General features: G+C 38.3%; 1 protein-coding gene across 7 annotated transcripts in view; it reads left to right on the top strand.

The window, feature by feature from the left end:
- TNIK (TRAF2 and NCK interacting kinase) overlaps nucleotides 1-20,092 on the top strand; it is a 341,628-nt gene that overhangs the window by 192,539 nt on the left and 128,997 nt on the right. For all 7 annotated transcript variants that reach the window (XM_087965315.1, XM_087965313.1, XM_087965318.1 and 4 more), the window contains exons 5-7: nucleotides 11,681-11,791; nucleotides 16,116-16,206; nucleotides 18,692-18,822. In XM_087965315.1, the coding sequence (XP_087821441.1) occupies nucleotides 11,681-11,791; nucleotides 16,116-16,206; nucleotides 18,692-18,822 (333 nt within the window). The remainder of the gene's footprint in view (nucleotides 1-11,680; nucleotides 11,792-16,115; nucleotides 16,207-18,691; nucleotides 18,823-20,092) is intronic.

Genomic DNA, 20,092 nt, shown 5'->3' with positions numbered 1-20,092 from the left:
TGGCATCATAGCTGAAGCCAATTAATGTACCAATAAGTTTAAGGACCATCCTTTCCCAGATAATTTCATTAGAAAACAGAGCAGGACTTTATTCCCATAGCTATTTTAAGACAAATCTTTCCCCTTTTAACATCTGGCAAGATTTACATTCTGCAACAGATGCCTCCCCATCTTATTTTAAGATGATGTATTAATGAGCCACCGGGACATTCTCTGATGCTGAGTTGGAGTCTACCATGTAGTTTTTCAACAGTTGTCTTCCCTTGTGAAAAGGGCTTTGATTTTTCAATTTTGTTGCCAAGGTGCCTTAGCTTATTTTATAACTGGAGATTGTTAAGAAGATGCTACTTCCGCTGCCCTTGATTTTTTGCTGATGTTTTGTTTTTGGTCTTTTTATCACTTCAAAACTTCCTGGTTGTCCAAACTTTCCAAGATGGATAGTGGTTAAGCCTGATTCCCCAACGGTTTAGAAAACAAACTAAACAGAATGTGCAGCGAAGTCAGATAGGAAGACAGGTAAATGTGTGAGATAAGTTTTCTGTTAACACGCAGTAAAAATACAGATACGCTTGTGCTATCAAAATTATAATTTATTCCATTTAAGAATTATAGCATAGTCATTATAAACAGTCCATTAGTCAAATACAAATTCAGTCAAGTCTTGTCGAGGATACTCTAATTGCAAAGTTCGTGTCGAATAGCCAGTGTCAGTACACATATAATAAATCTGTCCAAAACTTATCTTCTCTCCGTTGAGAAATATCTTCAAGTAATCAACACTTCTTCTCCTCCCGATCCAGCAAGAAGCAGTCTTCAATAAGCCAGCCAGTAAGAGCCAGATAGTGCTTGCTGCTTATATAGTACTTTTACAGCTGCACCCTTAATTACATTCCTTTAGCTTAAGTCACATACACTTTATCTGACAAACCATGATTCATCATTTTATTATCTTTACCCAAAACAGTTAGGGTAAAACAATGTTATCCCTAACAGTGTGTGGTTTGCTCATGTAAGTCTTTCTGGATTTAAGGGAAGTGGCTATAGACCCAGGGTCAGCAAACTCTATGATACACATGGCAAATCTGGAACACACCACATTACAGCTTATGAGCTAAGAAGGGACAAGCAGGCAGCAGATGGACAGGTGTGAGCCTCAGCTGAGCCTAAGGGCAGGACAAGCTGGATAGCAATGGTCTATCTGCAGCAGTCTTCTTATTAGTAGGCTGGCGCTACCCAGTAGCTGCCCTGTTCCTTGACCTCTGGACCTGCCATGCCCACAGAGCAGGGTTTTGTATTGTCAAAATGTCTAATCTTGCTTCGGCCATCATCATTAAACTATTTGCTATCTGGCCCCTTACAGAAAAATAGATGGTTGTACAATGAATGACTAGAAATTACACACATTCCTTGACCAGATTGTAATTGGAACATAGAATAATGTTGGAAGGGACCTCTGAGGTGTTCTAGTCTAACCCCCTGCAGGAGGCCCTATACCAGTTTAGGCAAATGGTTGCCCAGTCTCTTTTTGAAAGCCTCCAGTGATGGAGCACCCACAACTTCTGAAGAAAAGTTACTCCGTTGGTTGATTATTCTCAGCACTGGGAAATTTCTCCTTAGTTCTAGGTTGCTTCTGTCCTTGGTTAGTTTCCAAACATTATTTCTTGTCTTGTCTTCTGGAAAATCTGTTATGACCCACGTCCTTTTCCAACAAATCAAACACAATCCAAAGGGAACAGAATTGTAATGCTTCTGCAAAATAATTAGCTGTGATAAGCACAAGCCTTGCCAAACTGTGCGAGACTTGCCAAAAGATAACAGACAAGAAATAATTTGCAATATAAGAATTTTCAAATACAAACTCAGAATACTGGAATGTCCAAGAGGCTGGAGCTTCAAAACATCTTTGCCTTCTGCAAAGAACGTTTGTTTCACAGCTGGCTTTTATCTTCTTGAAGGAGGGGCCATTACTTTGCAGCCTTACTCCTGAGTTGCCCATGCTGTTGTAACTGCTCTTTTCTACAAGCAATTCTGCGCACGCGCACTTGGCACAGGCTCCTCGGGAACTTCCTCATCACTGCTGCCAGCCCCCACAATCTCTGAAGGGAGCAGTCCACTCCCTAATGGTCCTGGCGAGAGTCCTCGCTCTCCTCATCCACACCTGCTGCCAGCTAACCACAACAAAATTTCGTCTCATCTTTGTAGGAGCCCCTCAAATGTAGTAACAGTGCTATCATGTCACCCCTAGTCCTTCTTTTCTTTAGATTAGATTTACTTTAGATTAGAATTGTAACAATTCTTCGTATGTTTTAGTTTCCAGTCCCTAATCATTTTTGTTGCTCTGAACTCTTTCCAGTGTTGCAACCTCTTTTTTATATTGTGGTGACCAGAACTCCAATTATTCCAAGTGTGTGGTCTTACTAAGGCTTTGCAAAGCGGTATTAGAACTTCACGTGATTTTAATTCTATTCATCTATTAATGCAGCCTAGTATTGCATTGCCTTTTTTTTTTTTTTTTGCTGTTGCCCCATACTGTTGGCTCATATTTAAGTGATTGTTCACTAGAATGCTAAAATCCCCTCTCAAAATTACTGGCATTAAGTCAAGTTTTATCTAGTCCAGTGATGACTAAACTTTTTGGCACCAAGTGTCCAAAGTGTGTGTGTGCCCACACTCCCAAAATGCAATACGTGTGCGTCCCCTGTGCATGTGTCCTGCCCTTGCGCATGTGTCCCATGCGTGTGCATGCATCTCCCATGCTTGCACACATGTCCCCCCACATGCTCTCCATGCCCCCGCATGCACCCCACCCCCTTTACCCCCCGCCATAGAGCCCCAAAGACCAGCTGGCCAGAGGAGCTGAGCTGGGGCAATGGCTTGCATGTTCACAGAGAGGGCTCTGCATGCCACCTCTGGCACGCATGCAATAGGTTTGCCATCACGGACTTAGTCTATACTATACTGTTGGTTTTTCTTGCCTAGATGTAAAACTTTTCTTTTACCAACATTGAATCTCATTTTGTTAGATAGGGCCCAGTGTTCAACGAATATTTAATGAAGACTGAGAACCTCACACATCACCCAAGAGTAATTTCCCAAAATTTCTTGTTTCAAATAAATTTATAGGACACCCTCCCTGTTCCTTATCATACTGAATGAGAGCTGTTTTTCCTATGTGGCAAGTATTTTTTTCCTCATCTTTTGGCTGGGAAGGACTATCCTCCCCCGACGGGATCTATGTTCTTTATTTATCTGAAATACTGTCCTAGATGGGGTTAATACCCATCTTGATCTTTTTATTTCCATTTGATTGATCCCTATTGCTTGATTTGGTTCTGCTTTACAAATTTCACAAGATCGGAATCAATGGATTTGGGATTAGGTTGGGGGGGTGGCATTTGTTTTGACTGGAACCATTACTGCTCATTGTTACGGAGCAGCTGAAGGAAAACAAACCAAACCTACTCTCTGTGGCTTAAACTTTCAAATCCCATTATGGACGTATCAACACAAAAATAAAGATGCCACTGTACAGCTGTCATTGCAGTCTAGGGTGCATTGAAATAATAAACAGAAAGGCATTTCCCTGCTCATTCAGCGGCAATGGCTTTTTTCTCTGCCCCTCTGTGGTTTGTGCCATCTGGACTCCTGCCATCCCCAGAAGAGAAAGATCCAAGCTGATGAAAGCTGGGAGCAAAGTGCTGAAGACGGAGCCCTTCCCTGAGGAGGAGAAGAAAGGGGTGCTTGCTTTCCTGTCTAAAGATGGATTGCTTCCATGGCAACACTACAATTTAGATTTGGAAGGGCTGGTGGATTTATAATGATCCAGTGGGAGGGGGAATGAGAGGAAAAGAAAAAGCACATGCAGAATGTACCAGTAAGCTATATGCTCCGAGGGAAGAGGAGAATATTTAGGATTTGGTGAAAATCAGAAAGTCCTTTCTAAATGGTTTGGCAAGAGGATCTGGTGAATTGAAGGCCTGTTGCTCAGCCTGTCTTTTGGAGGAAGATGTGAACTCAAACTAACCTTTGGATTTGTTGAAACACTCCGAGGTTAAATCTAGCATAAATTGGTAGGTTGTGTGCACTCATGCAACTCTTTGCTTTTCTGTATAATGGTTGGCTAGACCTAATTAGGAGCAGGTAAATGATGCAGGTCTTGTTTACAGAGATCCAAACCTAGCTAAGTGCTTACCTCTGTACAGGCGATTAGGGTTCAGACTGGAAGAAAGTGAATTAGCTCATTCCAGGATACATGAGCACATGTGCTGACATGAGTGGGAATTTAGCATGAGGAAGGAAAACCTGGTCCCAAAGCAAGGTCGGGATAATCAGAATTTGGGGGAGCTGCTGGAAAAGGTAGCTGATGTTGGGATGGGATCAAATTCATGTAGACCAAATTCATAACGTTAAGTGTTATAACAGGGTTTCCCAAACTGTCTGTCTCTTGGGAAGATGCAGACAGAAACCAGGAAAGGTACAAAAAACCTTTTACATTGTTACAATAAGCTCACCTTTCACAAAGTTTCATGGTATTGTTTTCATTGTTGATTTGTGTTCATTTTGCCAATCGTGTTTTTAAGGGAGACGTTGCACTAAAGGGAGGCATGATGACAGAAAGTTTAGGAGCTCCTGTGCTGTAAAGATTGGATTTGCATATCCCATTGAGCCATTTTTGGTTTAACCATGGTCTCTTGAGTAAGCCAGGAGCAATGCACAAATCACTGCTTAGTGACAACTAAATAAATAATATTTAACTATTTATTAAATGTATATGTTGCCCATCTTTAACGCCATATCACAGCTGCAATAGATTCCTAGACTCGTGCACTAAGGAAGATCAGAAGAAAAAATTAGGCCAAGATTTTATGCAGATGGACCTTGTATTCTTCAGATAATGATTTATGGATAACAAGTATGGGAGCCTGTGGGAATTGGGAGGTTAGATTCCAGAGCTTTGAAAAATGACACCACCACCCCACAAAAAAAAACACACCACCAAAGTATGAGTAAATCAGAAATAAGGATACTGTGCTGGAACCTCCTCAAATTTCTGACCACCCACATTTTAAAATTTTTTATTTATTTATTTATTAGATTTTTTTATGACACCCTCTACCCTGAAAATAGCAACTCTGGGCAGCTTGCAATATAGTAAAAAATAAAAATGGTAATATGGGGCTATCAAAATTAGGTGAGTTAAATAGAAAGCTAAAACCAAGAATATGGGCAGTCTGGGGTAGGGATTTTCCCTAGCCTCTTGGTCACCCCCAGTGTAGCAAGGCCCTGTTGGGATCCAAGATCAGGTAGCAGATCGAAGTTTCAGGTTCTCTCAGAAGGCCATGTGGTCAGACCTCATCCCCAAGAATATTCCAGAGGATTGAGGGATACAACAGGAAAGGCTCTCTTGTACCCCAGCAGTCATATTCTTTGGCAGACAGGATTAAAAGTAGGCCCTTTCCGCTGGAATGAGTTAGGTATCCTAGTCTCATCAGGGTTAGATGGTTCCTCAGATATATTCCTTTAGTCCAAGAATAAACAGGGATAATAAAAAATAAAAAATATGTGGACATTTGCTTATTTTCATTATTGAATAGTGGTCTCCAAATTTGGCAACTTTAAGACTGGTGGACTTCAGTTCCCAGAATTCCTCAGCTAGTCATGCTGGCTGGAAAATTCTGGGAGTTGAAGTCCACAAGTTTTAAAATTGCAAGGTTTGGAGATCCCTGATTTAGAAGAAGTAAAGTCAAAATAGTGAAGTTCACTGGAGAGATAGCTAAAGATGAGGAACTCTCTGGGCCAAGCACAGAGACAACACAGAAAAATTCAATCGAATGTTAATCGTTTATTTCTCACACCTAATAGACAGAATCTTGCCAGAATAAAGATATAATCTTTTGTCATCTGTGCAATCTCTAAATTTGGACTTCTCTCTGATGGAATGTACTTTGTCATCCCTAGGAAAGCTCTGTGTTGCCAAGCCTCCTCTGTCCGCTTTTCCAGGGACGTAGTTATGTGCAGTGGTGGGATGCAACCTTTTTTTACTACCAGTTCTATGAGAGACCGCTTCGCTTTGCACGCACACACTGCAGTCAAAACCCACTGGTTTTGAGCGTCAAACAGCGCAAATCAGCTGAGCTCAAAACCAAGGAAACAAAGGACAGAAAAGGGCGGATGAGGGTGGGCGGGGACAACTGCTCACCAGCGCTACTAGTTTGCTAGAACCGGTGTGAACAAGCAGCCTCCCACCACTGGTTATGTGTATGAGCAAAATGGTGTATGAATCAGAAACATGTAATCAAAACTGCAGATACCCAAACCTTTTACTGTGGTTTATGAGTTCATAGATCATAGAATCATAGAATAACAGAGTTGGAAGGGACCTTGGAGGTCATCTAGTCCAGGGGTCCCCAAAATTGGTAACTTTAAGACTTGTGGACTTCAACTTCCAGAATTCCTCAGCCAGCTATGCTGCCTGAGGAATTCTGGGAGTTGAAGTCCACTAGTCTTAAAGTTGCCAAGTTTGGAGACCTCTGATCTAGTCCAACCCCATGCTGGAGCAGGAGAGCCTATTCCAAATATTAGCCTCTACCTAGGATCGAACTCACACTGTTAATGCCAAGACCACAGATAACAAGGTTGTCTTCTACACTGAAACAAACCTGCTCTTCTACCCTCATTAATGAGCTGTAAGTGAGCAAAAATGGAAAGGAATAGAACATCCCTGGAAGCTGTGCGTTCTGTCTCTTTCTGCATGGCCTCTGTCTATTTTCTCTTCTCTTCTTAGCTGAATCAATCTTCTAAGTGAAGGACTGACAATAATAAATACAAAGCCCCCTTTTCTGTTAGAAAAGGACAGAATCCTGGAAAGGAAAGAAGGAGAAAATAAAATAAATATGGAATCCCATAGCACTTTCAAGGTCAACTTTTATTGAAATGTAAGATTTCATGAACAGCAGCTCACTTTATGAGATGCACTGTGTAGGTTTCTCTTATAGGACTTTAAACGCAGATGATTAAAGGGATTGGGGGGAGAGAGAATAAGATTATAGATTTACATAACCTGATAGGTTTACTCAATAATTGATATGAAAACCCATTGTCCCTGTTTAAACCTTCTGTATGTAGATTGGTGATATCTAACATATTGCTGTTCGCCTATTTTCCACTATTTTTCACTTATGGGTGTGGAAGCTTCTCAGTTCCACCAATGCTACCTTGACTCAGTGATGGAGTATCCTGGGCGGCTGAAATGATGTGCCACTGTCTTGTCACTGTTTTGAGTTCCGATGTATGATTTTTGTCTGCTTATTCTCTTGTACAGAGTTTAACTAGCTTTCTTAAGTAGAATCCAACTGGGTTTTGTTGGTAGACAAGAACATAAATCACATTGAAGGATAAGCAAGTGAAGGCACCTCTCATATTGTAGGTGCTGTTGAGGGGCCTTGTAATAATGTTGTGACAGATGGTTGGATGTCTTGTCCCACGTCTTCAGCCATGTTGGCTATTCCTACAGGGAACTGAATTTCTGTACTGTACTGTCAAAATGTCAGCTTATCCCTATCTAGATTTTACTTATTGTATTTTTTAGAGTATAAGATGCACACACACACACACACACCAAAAAAAGTGGGTGGAAATGGTGAGGGCAAAAACAGGACACATGGAGGCAAAATATTTTTTCTTATTTTCCTCCTCTAAACCAAAGTGTGTCTTACAGTGCTGTGCGTTTTATACTCTGAAAAATACGGTAATACATGTCAATCTCAGATATGAACATAAGAACATTTTATGGAGTAGAACATTTCATGGTGGATACAATTCCTCCAGAATTGAGATCACTTGTTGCCCCTATATATTCAAGATCTATCTGTCTATTTATCTACTCATTGGAAAAGGCCCTGGTGTTGGGAAAGATTGCAGGCAAAAGGAGAAGAGGACAGCAGAGGATGAAATGGTTATGCAGTGCCATTGATGCAGTAAACAGGAATTTGAGCAAACTCCAGAAGACAGTGGAGGACAAGAGCCTGACTTATTATGGTTCAGTCACTAGGTTATATTATTATTATTATTATTATTATTATTATTATTATTATTATTATTATTATTATTATTATTATTATTAAACCAGTGACTAAACCACAAAAGCAATCTCTCTCTTAGATTGATGCTTCAGAAGCTCAATCTGGTTTGCAAAGGACTTCCTCATCCAATTCCCCCAATAGCAACTTTCCAATAAAGTTGAGCATGCTTTGGTCTAGGATGGGTCTTCCCAGTTCTAATGCAACACCTCAACGGCTGAATCCCAGGGACTTTTTAAAATCAGAAGCCAATTTGGTTGGGTGAGTTTTAACACAGGTAAAGATAGCTTGTCAGATTCATTAATAGTCTTTTAGTATCTTTTTTTTTTAAGCATTCACCGCGTCTAATTTAGCAACAGGTTATGTATAAGTATTGCATTGCATGAATATTAGGATCACAAGCTCAAAGAAATCTCAGCCCTACTTTTTCAATTTTGAGAAATGTAGCTCCATCAAGGGCTGGCTGATGCATTTTCTTGTTAAAAGCAATTAACCTCAAGAAGATAGAAATAAGGGCAGATGGCTTTGGTTGAAAATTTTGGCAGCACAATGGATGCGTTACTCCAGATTAATGGACAAACTGAATGCTTAATGTTTATAGCACATTTCTTTTTTTTATTTTATATGCAATGTGCCATGGACTGCATTTTTCACCACATTTTAATTTTGAACAGTGTATATGAAAATGCCTGCTTACTAGCTTTGGGATCTCAATAAAGAAGATGAATGCTCGCTCTGTGTTTTCATTATTTCCATATTGGCATGCTCCAAACCCAAGTCCTTGCTTATTGTGATTCATGCAGATAATCTCTTGGGAGTTGTTAGGCTATTTGAGGATGAATTTGTTCAATAAAAGAGCAGGTCCCTAGGACCATGTTTGATGTAATCTACTGCCTTCCACTTGTTTCAACGATGATAACTCTCCAGAAATTTCACCATTGACTTATCCAACTGGTGGTGATGGGAACTGAATCTAAAAACTGGAAGCCAGCTGATTGCCCAACCCTAATTTAATGTCTTGAAGCCAACATGAGGTCATGTTCAGGTGTATTTTACAGTAAATAGCTGTGCATTTAACACTGGTTTGCAATTCCCTGTAACTGAATGATGTTGAACATGCTAAATTATAATTTCCCAGTCCTGTCTGCCATACGAATTACTAATTCCCAATGATCAAGCATTACATTATTGTGTAACATATAGATAGATCCTCTACCATCATTAGGATGACTCAGGTGATACTCAACGCCTGCCAATCAAACAGCTGTTGCCGCTCAGATACAGGTAGTCCTTAACTTACAACAGTTCATTTAGTGACCATTTGAAGTTACAACAGCACTGAAAACAATGACACATGACTGTTTTTCACACTTACGACCATTGCAGTTTCCCCATAGTCATATGATCAAATTCAGAAGCCTGGCAACTGGCTCATATTTATGATGGTTGCAGTGTCCCGCAGTTATGTAGTCACTTTTGCAACCTTCTGATAACTTTCTGCTCCTCAGAGCCTTCCACCGGCCCCAATGGTAACCGAGGCAACCCCTTTATCTCCTCTGGCTCATCTGACTCGACTGCCCTCTCCGCTGGCAGTCGACAGACCACAACAAATGCAGGCAACATGCAAAACCATACCTCCTCCGTCCTCGGAAAAAACTTTTTCCATAGAACTAGTCCCTGGTGCCCAAAAGGTTGGGAGCCAGTGGAATAGAATATTTATAGCAATATGTAAATATGAAGAATAATGTCAAAAGTCTTTTGAAGCAAGAGATTCTTACACTGTCAATGAATATATTAAAAAAGGAGATATCTTTTCAAACATCTTGATATATAGAGGACTAATATATTTTAATTTAACATACTTATTATCCTACAGTTTCTGAGTATGTGAAGTGAACCAAATTGGGAAGTTACTGTTTAATGATAATTTTGTGCTGTACTTGAACAAAATCCTATGGTTAATGAGTTGACTTAAAGCAAAGTTGATTTGTTTGGAAACTAACTGTAGTTCATAGTTATGCAGTAGAAAAGACATACTTAATTGTGGCTTCTCAGTTTGGTTGCTCTTCATGCAAAAGAAAGACGAAAGTGCCTTTGTTCAGGTTTGTGAAGCTTCTGTATATACTGATTTATCAAGCCAGGATGTGTTCATCGAAATGTGACCTAGCCTTAGAGGTATAATGGAAAAATAATTACTTTGCATGAAGATTAATTTAAGTTCCACGCACTATGAAATCTGAATCATGGCTTTAGTCAGAGGCTTTCAAGCAGTTTCCTTATTTGTTTATGATGTTCCAGTCTTTCTTTCTTTTTTATTATTTTAAGAGGATAATCAACCCTTCATTTCCACAAATATATGCAGCAGTGTGGGCGTAGCTTTGGCTTCAACTGGTTTCTGAAGCTTTCATAGAAGTTCTGCAGCTTCGAAGATCAGCTTTCCAACCCATCTTGTGCCATTAGCTTCCTGGGAGTCCTGAAAAATAACAGTTATTTTTCAGCTTCATTTCCTGATCTGTTAACTGAGAATATTTCTTCTGTGTCTCTCAATGGTTATTGCAAAAAAACAAAAACCCTAACAAAACAGGCATTGTGAATTGTTGCGAAATTGTGGACGGAATAACAGAGTCGGAAGGGACTTTGGAGGGCTTCTAGTTCAACTCGCTGCTTAAGCAGGAAATCCTTTTCAGACAAATGGTTGTCCAATCTCTTCTTAAAAAACCTCCAGTGATGGAGCACTCACAATTTTGGGAGGTAAATCGTTCCACTGATTAATTGTTCTGTCAGGAAATTTCTCCTTAGTTCTAAGTTTAAGTTCTATCCATTGCTTCTTGTTCTACCTCCAGGTGCTTTGGAGAATAGGTTGACTCCCCCCCCACTTCTTTGTGGCAGCCCCTTCGCCATTGGAACACTATTTTGCAACAATATTTAAGTAATAATATTTGCACTTTCCTCAAGAAAACGTTTCTTTGCTTTCTTCTGGGTCTCCAAACTGCCACGTTGAAATTGTAAGTGGAGGAGTTGGCTTAGATAGATAGATAGATAGATAGATAGATAGATAGATAGATAGATAGATAGATAGATAGATAGATAGATAGAGATAGGCAGGCATAGGCAGGCAGGGATAGATAGATAGATAGATAGATAGATAGATAGATAGATAGATAGATAGATAGATAGATAGATAGATAGATAGATAGACAGACAGACAGACAGGGATAGGTAGGTAGGTAGGTAGGTAGGTAGGTAGATAGATAGATAGATAGATAGATAGATAGATAGACAGGCCGGGATAGATAGATAGATAGATAGATAGATAGATAGATAGATAGATAGATAGATAGATAGATAGATAGATAGATAGATAGATAGATAGATAGATAGATAGATAGATAGATAGATAGATAGATAGATAGATAGATAGATAGATAGATAGATAGATAGATAGATAGATAGATATGGAGTGAGGGGGAGAGATTATTTAACTTTTTTTTCCTTTTAGCATTATAGACCACTGTCAATTAAATGCATTCTACTAGCTTAATGCAACCTGGAAAACACTTTCTTATTAATTATAATAATTGCATTTTTGTTTCTTTTGCCAGCTGGTGATGGAGTTCTGTGGTGCTGGATCTGTTACTGATCTGATCAAGAACACAAAAGGGAACACTTTGAAGGAGGAGTGGATTGCCTATATCTGCAGGGAGATTTTACGGGTATGTATCCAAAGTGAGCTAACCATCTCTCTCTGATTTCATTGCATCGAACTCGTACAGAAACAATGCTAGTTCCTTCCAACCAGTTTATCGGAAGCCAACATATGTGTGTCTGTGACTGTCTGTCTGTCTGTCTGTCTGTCTCTCTCTCTCTGTGTGTGTGTGTGTGTGTGTGTGTGTGTGTGCTTCCTTTATTTTATTTTTTTCAGGTGAATTGAATTCCTCTCGCTTGCTGAGTTAAACCATGGTTCATTATCACACCTATATTGACAATTTCAGTTCTTTACTAAAATCACTACCTGATTAATAATACCATGAATTCTTGTATAGAATCATGGTTCTAGCCAACAAGAGGATAAATTTTGATGGAAACAGGCAGTAGATACCAGAGAGAGTTAGTGACAAAATAAGTAAAAAATAAAGGTTGAAAATTGGAATGTTCTCCCTTTTCCCGAGACTCTCGTGCCTCCTGTTCCTATTGTCTATAATTTATTATTTGTTTGTTAGAAATTGATTATTTTTATATCTAGATAGAATTGAGAGGTTATATTTACAGTAGTCTCTCAACATTTTTAGATATTCTTTATATGCTGTTGTAGTATAAAAATTGTAACTTATTTATTTAAGGCTGAGTAACTTGTTTCTTTAAGGCTTCAATATCTCTTTCTAATTACAGGTAGTCCTCAACTTATGACTGGTCACTTAATGACTGTTCAAAGTTACAATGGAATTGAAAAAAGTTACTGATGACCCATTCTCAAAGTTACAACTGTTGTATCACCTGGCTGGTTACGTTATCACATTTTGGACACTTGGCAACAAGCTTGCATTTATGACTAGTTGCAGTGTCATGTGATTACATTTTGCCATGTTTTTGCCCCAAAATGACAGAAAAATACCTGTTGGATCAGCTGGATTCTGACTTACAACCATGCGATTTGCTTGTCCACCATTATAAACTCATTATAAACTATAAGGTCACTCATGTGGCAACTTGACTTATGACCACAACTTATAGCAAAATTTCCAGGCTCAGTTGTGGTTGTAAGTTGAGAACTACCTATAGTAATTAAAACTTTGGAGTAGAATGTAAGGGTTAGAATGGAAGACGGTGGTGAGAAAAGGGGAAATTTCCATTTCTAAGGCTTGATCCTGAGCTTATAAATTAATTTGCTAAGAGCTAATGTTATGCCTGGACCTAATCTCTGTTCTGAATTTGGTTGCTGAGAAAAGAGTCACAAGATAGAAGATGGTTCCAAATGCTTGGTGGCTAATCATTAGAGAGTTGTATGAATGATTCATAGTCACTTAAATCCAATTTATAATGAATGAATGAAAGTTATTTGGCTCTCTTCCTTGCTCGTTTTTGAAATCTGCTATTTTCTTTTAGAAAGAAAACTCCTTCTTTAGTATTAATAGGAGCAGATGTATTAAAATTAGAGTTCCAGATCCCTTTATAGAAATGAGGAAAATCATTCAAAACAGGAATGAAGAAAGATCTTTTCACATAGAGGGACTCAAATGGAACAAGAAAATTGGGAAATGGTTTTTTTTAACTATCATTTAGAATTCCTACAAATTCTTAAAGAGTGAGAATCAGATCATTTCTGGATGTTATTATGTTCTATATGGAAATCATTTCACTTTTTATAGCAAAGTCAGCTATGATATGCAAGTTCCACAAGAAGCGGAAGACTTGCTATATATTACAATCTCTTTGACACTATTTTTTTTTTATTTCTTTTATGGAAATCCATAAAATGTTCACACCATAGCTAGGTTTTCTGCTGGAATCCTCTCAGTGGCCATAGATCCAAGTGAATATCAAGCCAGCACAGTTTTATTTCAGAAGTGGGTGAACTTCACCCTTTTAGGATCTGCTGAATTCAATCTGATACAGCTATTCTGAGATCCACTAGTTAATGCCTCCTGCAAACAACCTTTAGTTATCTGGAAGTAAAGATGTCGAATGCAGGAACTTGACATCTTAAAAAGCTTTTAAACCACATTGATTCTTTATAGGTTGCTCTAAGGTCTTTTTATTGCAGCATGATAACTTGAGAAGGGGGAAGGATAAAAGTCAGTGTTAAATAATTGAGAGGTAGAAATCCTTTCCAGACTGTGGAAGACAGGTAGACCTAGCATGGTTATGGTTCATCGTCTCAAGAAGAGTTGGGCATGATATAACAATAATAAAGAACAATAATAAAGAAATCCTTTCTCATCTTTGATTCATATTTTGAATATACCTGGTTTCTCTTTCAATCGATAAATACCTGCCTATGTTGTGAGTGTATAACTTTTTTTTAAAAAAAGCAAGCTATACTTTAAGCAATTGGATAGCAAATAAAAGTGGAGAACAACTTAGTCAGGTATACCTGAAAGAGTTGACAGCCAGATGACTGAGCTGACAGCCTTGGCTGATTTTTTTGACATTTTTAAATTTGTGGCAATGAGGGAACAATTCAATAATTTGAACCTGATTCATTACTCACCTGTTTTAAGAAACTGACTTTTCAGTTTATAAATGTAAGTTCTAGCTTGTGCAACCATGTCTTCTTGAGACAGAAATAAAAGTACCACTGTTGAGGAATCACACTGTTGCTTGTTTTTCATAGCAATTTGTTAAAGTGTTGCTGCCATATTGTTTACTCTAAACAAAACAAGTGCTTTGTTACAATTCTAAATAGCCAACATCACTTTGGGAACTTTTTAGATTGTATTTTCATTTTCAGATTGAATTTGTGTACTGTCTTTTTTCTGACCCTTAATACTAAGGGGTAAGAAGACTTTTAAAACAAAAGCACAAAAGCTTTTCAGAGTTGAACCTTGTACAGTCCTTCTGTAAAAATATACTCTTGAAAGTGAATACAGTAATGCCAAGATTTAAAAAAGCAGAGGTATTTCGGAAAAAAATATGGTTATAGAATTCCTGTGATACATTTAATTATTTTTAAAAGAAATACAGTTTGGAGAAAAGGAATGCAGGTAGTCCTTGACTTATGGCCACCAATTGAGCCCACCATTTCTATTGCGAAGTGAGACAGCTGCTAAGTGAACCTTTCCCCATTTTACAACCTTTCTTGCCACAAGCTGTTAAGTGAATCACTGCAGTTGTTAAGTGAGTACCATGGTTGTTAAGTGAATCTGCCCTTCCCCATTGACTTTGCTGAAGGGCGCAGGGGGAGATCACATGACCCCAGCACAGTGCAATTGACATAAATATGAGTCAGTTGCCAAGGGTCGGAATTTTGATAACAAGACCATTGGGATTCTGCAACAGTCGTAAGTATGAAAAATGTTCATAAGTTACTTTTTTTCAGGGCCATTGTAACTTCAAATGGTCACTAAATGAGCTGTTGTAAGTCGAGGAGTACCTGTAGTAGGACTTTAATAACTGAAACCAAGTGTCTATTTAACAATGCCATGTTATGAAGAGGTAAGAGAAAAGACGACTGAGTGATTAGCCGATTTTCTGTGAAAAAGTTTCAGTTGCCTCAATTTTCTGCTAAACTCTCTACCCATTATCAAACATTTCAAATGTTTTGCTTAAGTTTGAGCTATGCTCCAAACTATATGGTTTCCTGTCTGTTGCAGTGTTTCTCAACTTGAGCAACTTTAAGTTGCATGGACTTCAAGTCCCAGAATTCCCAGCCAACTGAGGTTGTGAAACAGTGGTCTGATGACAGATAGCAGCTTCCAACAGTCTGCCCAAAATTAGGTGGCTTTTGAAACCCAATAAATGTGCTCACTTACCCATTATATGTTGGGTAGCAATAGCACTTGGACTTATATAATGCTTCACAGTGCTTTTACAGCCTTCTCTAAGCGCTTTACAGAGTCAGCATATTGTCCCCAACAATTTGGGTTCTCATTTTACTGACTTCGGAAGGATGGAAGGCTAAGTCAACCTTGAGCCTGGTCAGATTCGAACTGCCAAATTGGAGGCAGATGTAGCCTGCAGTACTGCATTCTAACCACTGCGCCACTGCAGCTCATAGTAGATTGTATAGACAGAGGTTGGCTGAACAATTATTTTAAGGGAAAGGATATTAAACTTTGGCTTATAAATTTTACTCACCTGTATTATGCATGTGTGTAAACATGTAAATTTCCATTCCATGCTTATTGCATTTAACAATAATATAACATAAAATAGAAGCAAATAAAAGAGAGTATATACAACTCAGTGCAATAATCTTAAATATTATTACTTAACCAATGCTGGATTTTCTTTAATTTTATTTTCTCAAAATCAAAATAAATACATTATCTTTATTTACAATATATTTATATGTATTATGTCTTTCACTGACTTCTCTAGGGCTTGAGTCATCTCCATCAACACAAAGTAATCCATCGAGATATTAAAGGCCAAAATGTTTTGCTAACTGAAAATGCAGAAGTAAAACTAGGTAAGTTTTGGGGACTGTGGCTTTTTAATTAAAGAACATACTAGGAAGAATGAAATGAGGCTTAATGGAGAAATCTTCATTGGTCTTGCCTTCTAAGGCAGGGGTCCCCAACCCCTGGGCTTGCAGACCACTACCAGGCTGCGGCCTGTTCAAAACCGGTCCCTGAGAGAGATGGGTAAGTGTGCATGTGTAAAGCTCCACCCACACGAGTGGCGACAAGCATGAACACACGAGTCCTCCGCTCAAGGACCTCCACTTGTGCGAGTGGAGCTTCACGCACAAGTGCAAAAGTGCCTGCCACTCATGTGAGTGGAGCTTTGCATGCAAGTGCAAGCACCCTCCACTCATGTGCAAAGTTTCATTCGGGCAAGTGGAGGGCCAGTGCCACACACCAGGTGCGGGCAATAAGCTGGAAAGGTTGGAGACCTCTATTCTAAGGACTACCAAAGCTGAGAATTTCTCTTAAGTTTCTAAGAAGTAGACCTGAACATTGACTTTATATCAGGGTGGCAAACACAATTTCATTGAGGGACGCATCAGGGTTGTGTTTGACCTTGGGGGGGGGTCTATGGGTGTGACTAGTTTGGGGTCACCTTTTGGGGCCTCCTGCAACCCTCTGCCAGCGAAAACAGAGCTTGGGAGGGTAGCATGCTACTTTCCTGAGCTCCATTTTTGCTGGCAAAAGCTTCGCAAGTCCATCCTTCACTCTTTTCAGGGAGGGCCCATGGGCCAAATGTAAGTACCTCATCTAGCCCACGGGCCTTGACTTTGACACTCCTGCTTGTATCAACCCTACTTTACTCAAGAAACCTGGGAGGAAAAAAATTCAGGATTTATGGCCATGATGAACCCTAGAACACACAAGACACATGCAACCAAAAGGCTGTGAAGAATGCTAGATAATATGGCCTTCATTCTTTGAAGTTGTTATGTTCTTAGAATAAAACCCTTAAAATTTTTGGAAGATTATGCTGTTTTTTTTTTTTAAAAAAATGAAGAGATTCTGGCTAGGAAAATCAGCATGCCATAATCCCTTCCAACTGTCACTTTTGCTCTCAATGTCACTTCAAATTTTCTTGAGCATTTTTATAGTACTCCTAGGCTATTTAAAATATGTTAATTTTGGATGGGTATTGAATAGGTAAAGGACACTATTTCAAGGATTTATACATTAAACATTAGTTGGTCCTTGAAAGGATGTGGCCAGAATGTTTAAAGTAGAGTTGGTCTCAAAAATAACTAGAAGAGATCAGCAGTATTATTTGTGCAATTCTACTGTAACTGAGCTACAATGCATTTCTTCAAGTAGCTCAACACGTAGGTCTATGGTACTTAAAAAAAAAACTTTGTTATATTTTGCCAGAAATGGTATATGATCTGACTCAGTACTAATCCAAAATTCAAACAGTATCAAAAAAAAAAATCTGGAGCCATGTAATAGGACACAACAGAGATTTTATTTGCCTTTTTATTACTTTCATAATTGAATCATTACAAAATGGTATTTGATACAGTCTTGATATAGATTCATAACCAGCAAGGAAGGAAATACTAAAATGCATCTTCTAAAAATATGAATGAAATTTTAGATAACTCAGTTTCAAGTTTCTAGCATAAGTGTTGGAAGTCTTTTCTGGCCTGTGGCTCTCTTTTATGATCTACAATAATCAAGATGCTTCCTTTTGTAGACTTGTCACAAGACAAGCTTGATCAGGAATCTGGTAGACCTTTTCCAACTAACAAATTTTGTTCAAAGCGCTTATGAGCTGTAGTTCACTTTATTAGATGTGCAGAGTGACTAGATTGATGTAGAATTTGAATTGGGGTGAGGTAGGGAAAAATAGGACAAGGGAGCGGAAGCTAGATGAAGATTATAAATAAGACAAATTACAAATACTTTATTAATTAACAATTGTAATATATTTTTAAAAACTTGTGAAGTTGCACAAAACCTTTTGATATGTGAATTCAACAATTTCTTCTTCAATGGTGCTATTAAAGTCCCGCATTCCTAAAGTCGCATGGAGATCTGCTATAGTATCCTGAGAGGTTGAAATGCTGTGATATTACCTTATTCTTGTTTGACTTAGTTGGAAAAAGAGATCTCAGTTTCCTGGGTTTTGTTTTTTTTACAATAATAAAGGTGTATTTTATGACAACATTTCACAAGGTTTCTTATGAGAATTCCAAAGCCTCATATGTTTTCTTCAGATGTCCAACATCTTTTTTTAAAAGACTTCTTCACCTGTTGAATTCCATAAAAATTCTTGATCTACAAAATGGCCTATTTGATTTAACCCTCAAATCTATTTGATATAGGAGAAAAATTATAGGTGGGGCGAGGAGCTGAAATTTCTAGTACTCTGAAATGAATTGCCTTGTTCATGGGGGGTCATCTGATGTGAAATTTATTTTATGTCCTTTTAGTGAGACCAACTTTTTTTAACTTTTACTTCATTCAAATTCTCCTATTTTCAATTCCTAGTGGATTTTGGAGTCAGCGCTCAACTAGACAGAACAGTTGGACGAAGAAATACATTTATTGGAACACCATACTGGATGGCACCTGAGGTCATCGCCTGCGATGAAAACCCAGATGCAACTTACGATTTCAAGGTATCTATAGCTATTGGCATAGGATCACATATAGTAACCAAAACTGTTTTAAAGCCAGTTTCAGTCACAGAAAATAAGAGTATGGGTTGTAGGAGATCTAGGATCAGACCTGATTTACATACTGGAGCAATCTTAAGGACAAAATATATTACAGGCAAGATAGGAAGCATTTCTATTTATGAGAGAGAACATTAAGCTAGATTATTAAGAAAGTTGCTGGACTATGGGTGAAATATACAAGATGACAAGAAAGATATCCAGAGACATATGGGAAAGGAATTTCGTTACTGATTCAGGTAAAGTTTTCAGTTTAATCAAAGAATGTATATCCCATATAAGCTGAGTTTAGGTATTTGTACATGAAGGCTATGCTGTTTGTGTTTCCTTTACATTCAGAGCTTTGAAAAGCTTGTTGTTGTACAGTCTGAAAAATCCAGATTTGGGTCTCAGCCAGTCCTGAAACAATATTTCAGAGGAAACATAATGTGTATGGCTTAATTAATAATGAAAAGTGTGTGCAATTAGATAGCAAATTATTATCTTGTATTAATCCTAATTTTAGTGTGTTCGTTCGTTCCTTCCTTCCTTTTTTCATTCTTTCTTTCTTTTACAGAAAGGCTTAGCAAAGTTAAAAACCATAAGAGGGAAAAAAGATAATAAAGAAGAATAGTAAATAGTGAAAAAAGAAAATAGAAATAAGAAAGATTACCATCTTTATCCTTACACATTTTTGTGTTGCATCTCTCTCTCTCTCTCTCTCTCTCTCTCTCTCTCTCTCTCTCTCTCTCTCTCTAATGTTGCATTATAATTTCCTTCTCTCCGTAAGCTACCCTTTCTAATTTTCAACCCCATAAACCTGTTCGCTTTTCTTTTGGAAAAAAGCTGCAGGGCTACATTTGAGATCAGACCTCAAATCAAAACCCTGAGCTGTGTGTCGCTGTATCTGTGTGCTTGTGTGTCCGCTTAATGTTATTTTGAAAGAATTGTTTCAGAGAAGGAGTCAAGGGGATAGATGATGAAAACTATGTGAAGATGTCTTGATGCCGATGCTGTACTTGTAAGGACACTATGTAAGGGCAAGATTTGGGTCATGATGTCATTGTATATGTGCCATCCTCTTTTATGGAAGTTGCTTTTTGCAATGAACACATTGGAAAAAGGGGGAAATTCTCAAAGAAACAATTTACAAATGAAAAGATTAATTTTTCTTCAAAGGAAAAGCATACAGATTGAACATATCTGTTGAAGCAGTTGCTTGGTCCTCAGCTAT

Source organism: Notechis scutatus, chromosome 4, assembly GCF_049901735.1.
Source record: "Notechis scutatus isolate UNSWTSFEM ecotype Mainland chromosome 4, rNotScu1.2, whole genome shotgun sequence".
NCBI lineage: Eukaryota > Metazoa > Chordata > Lepidosauria > Squamata > Elapidae > Notechis > Notechis scutatus.
This window is presented reverse-complemented; position numbering and strand designations above follow the sequence as displayed.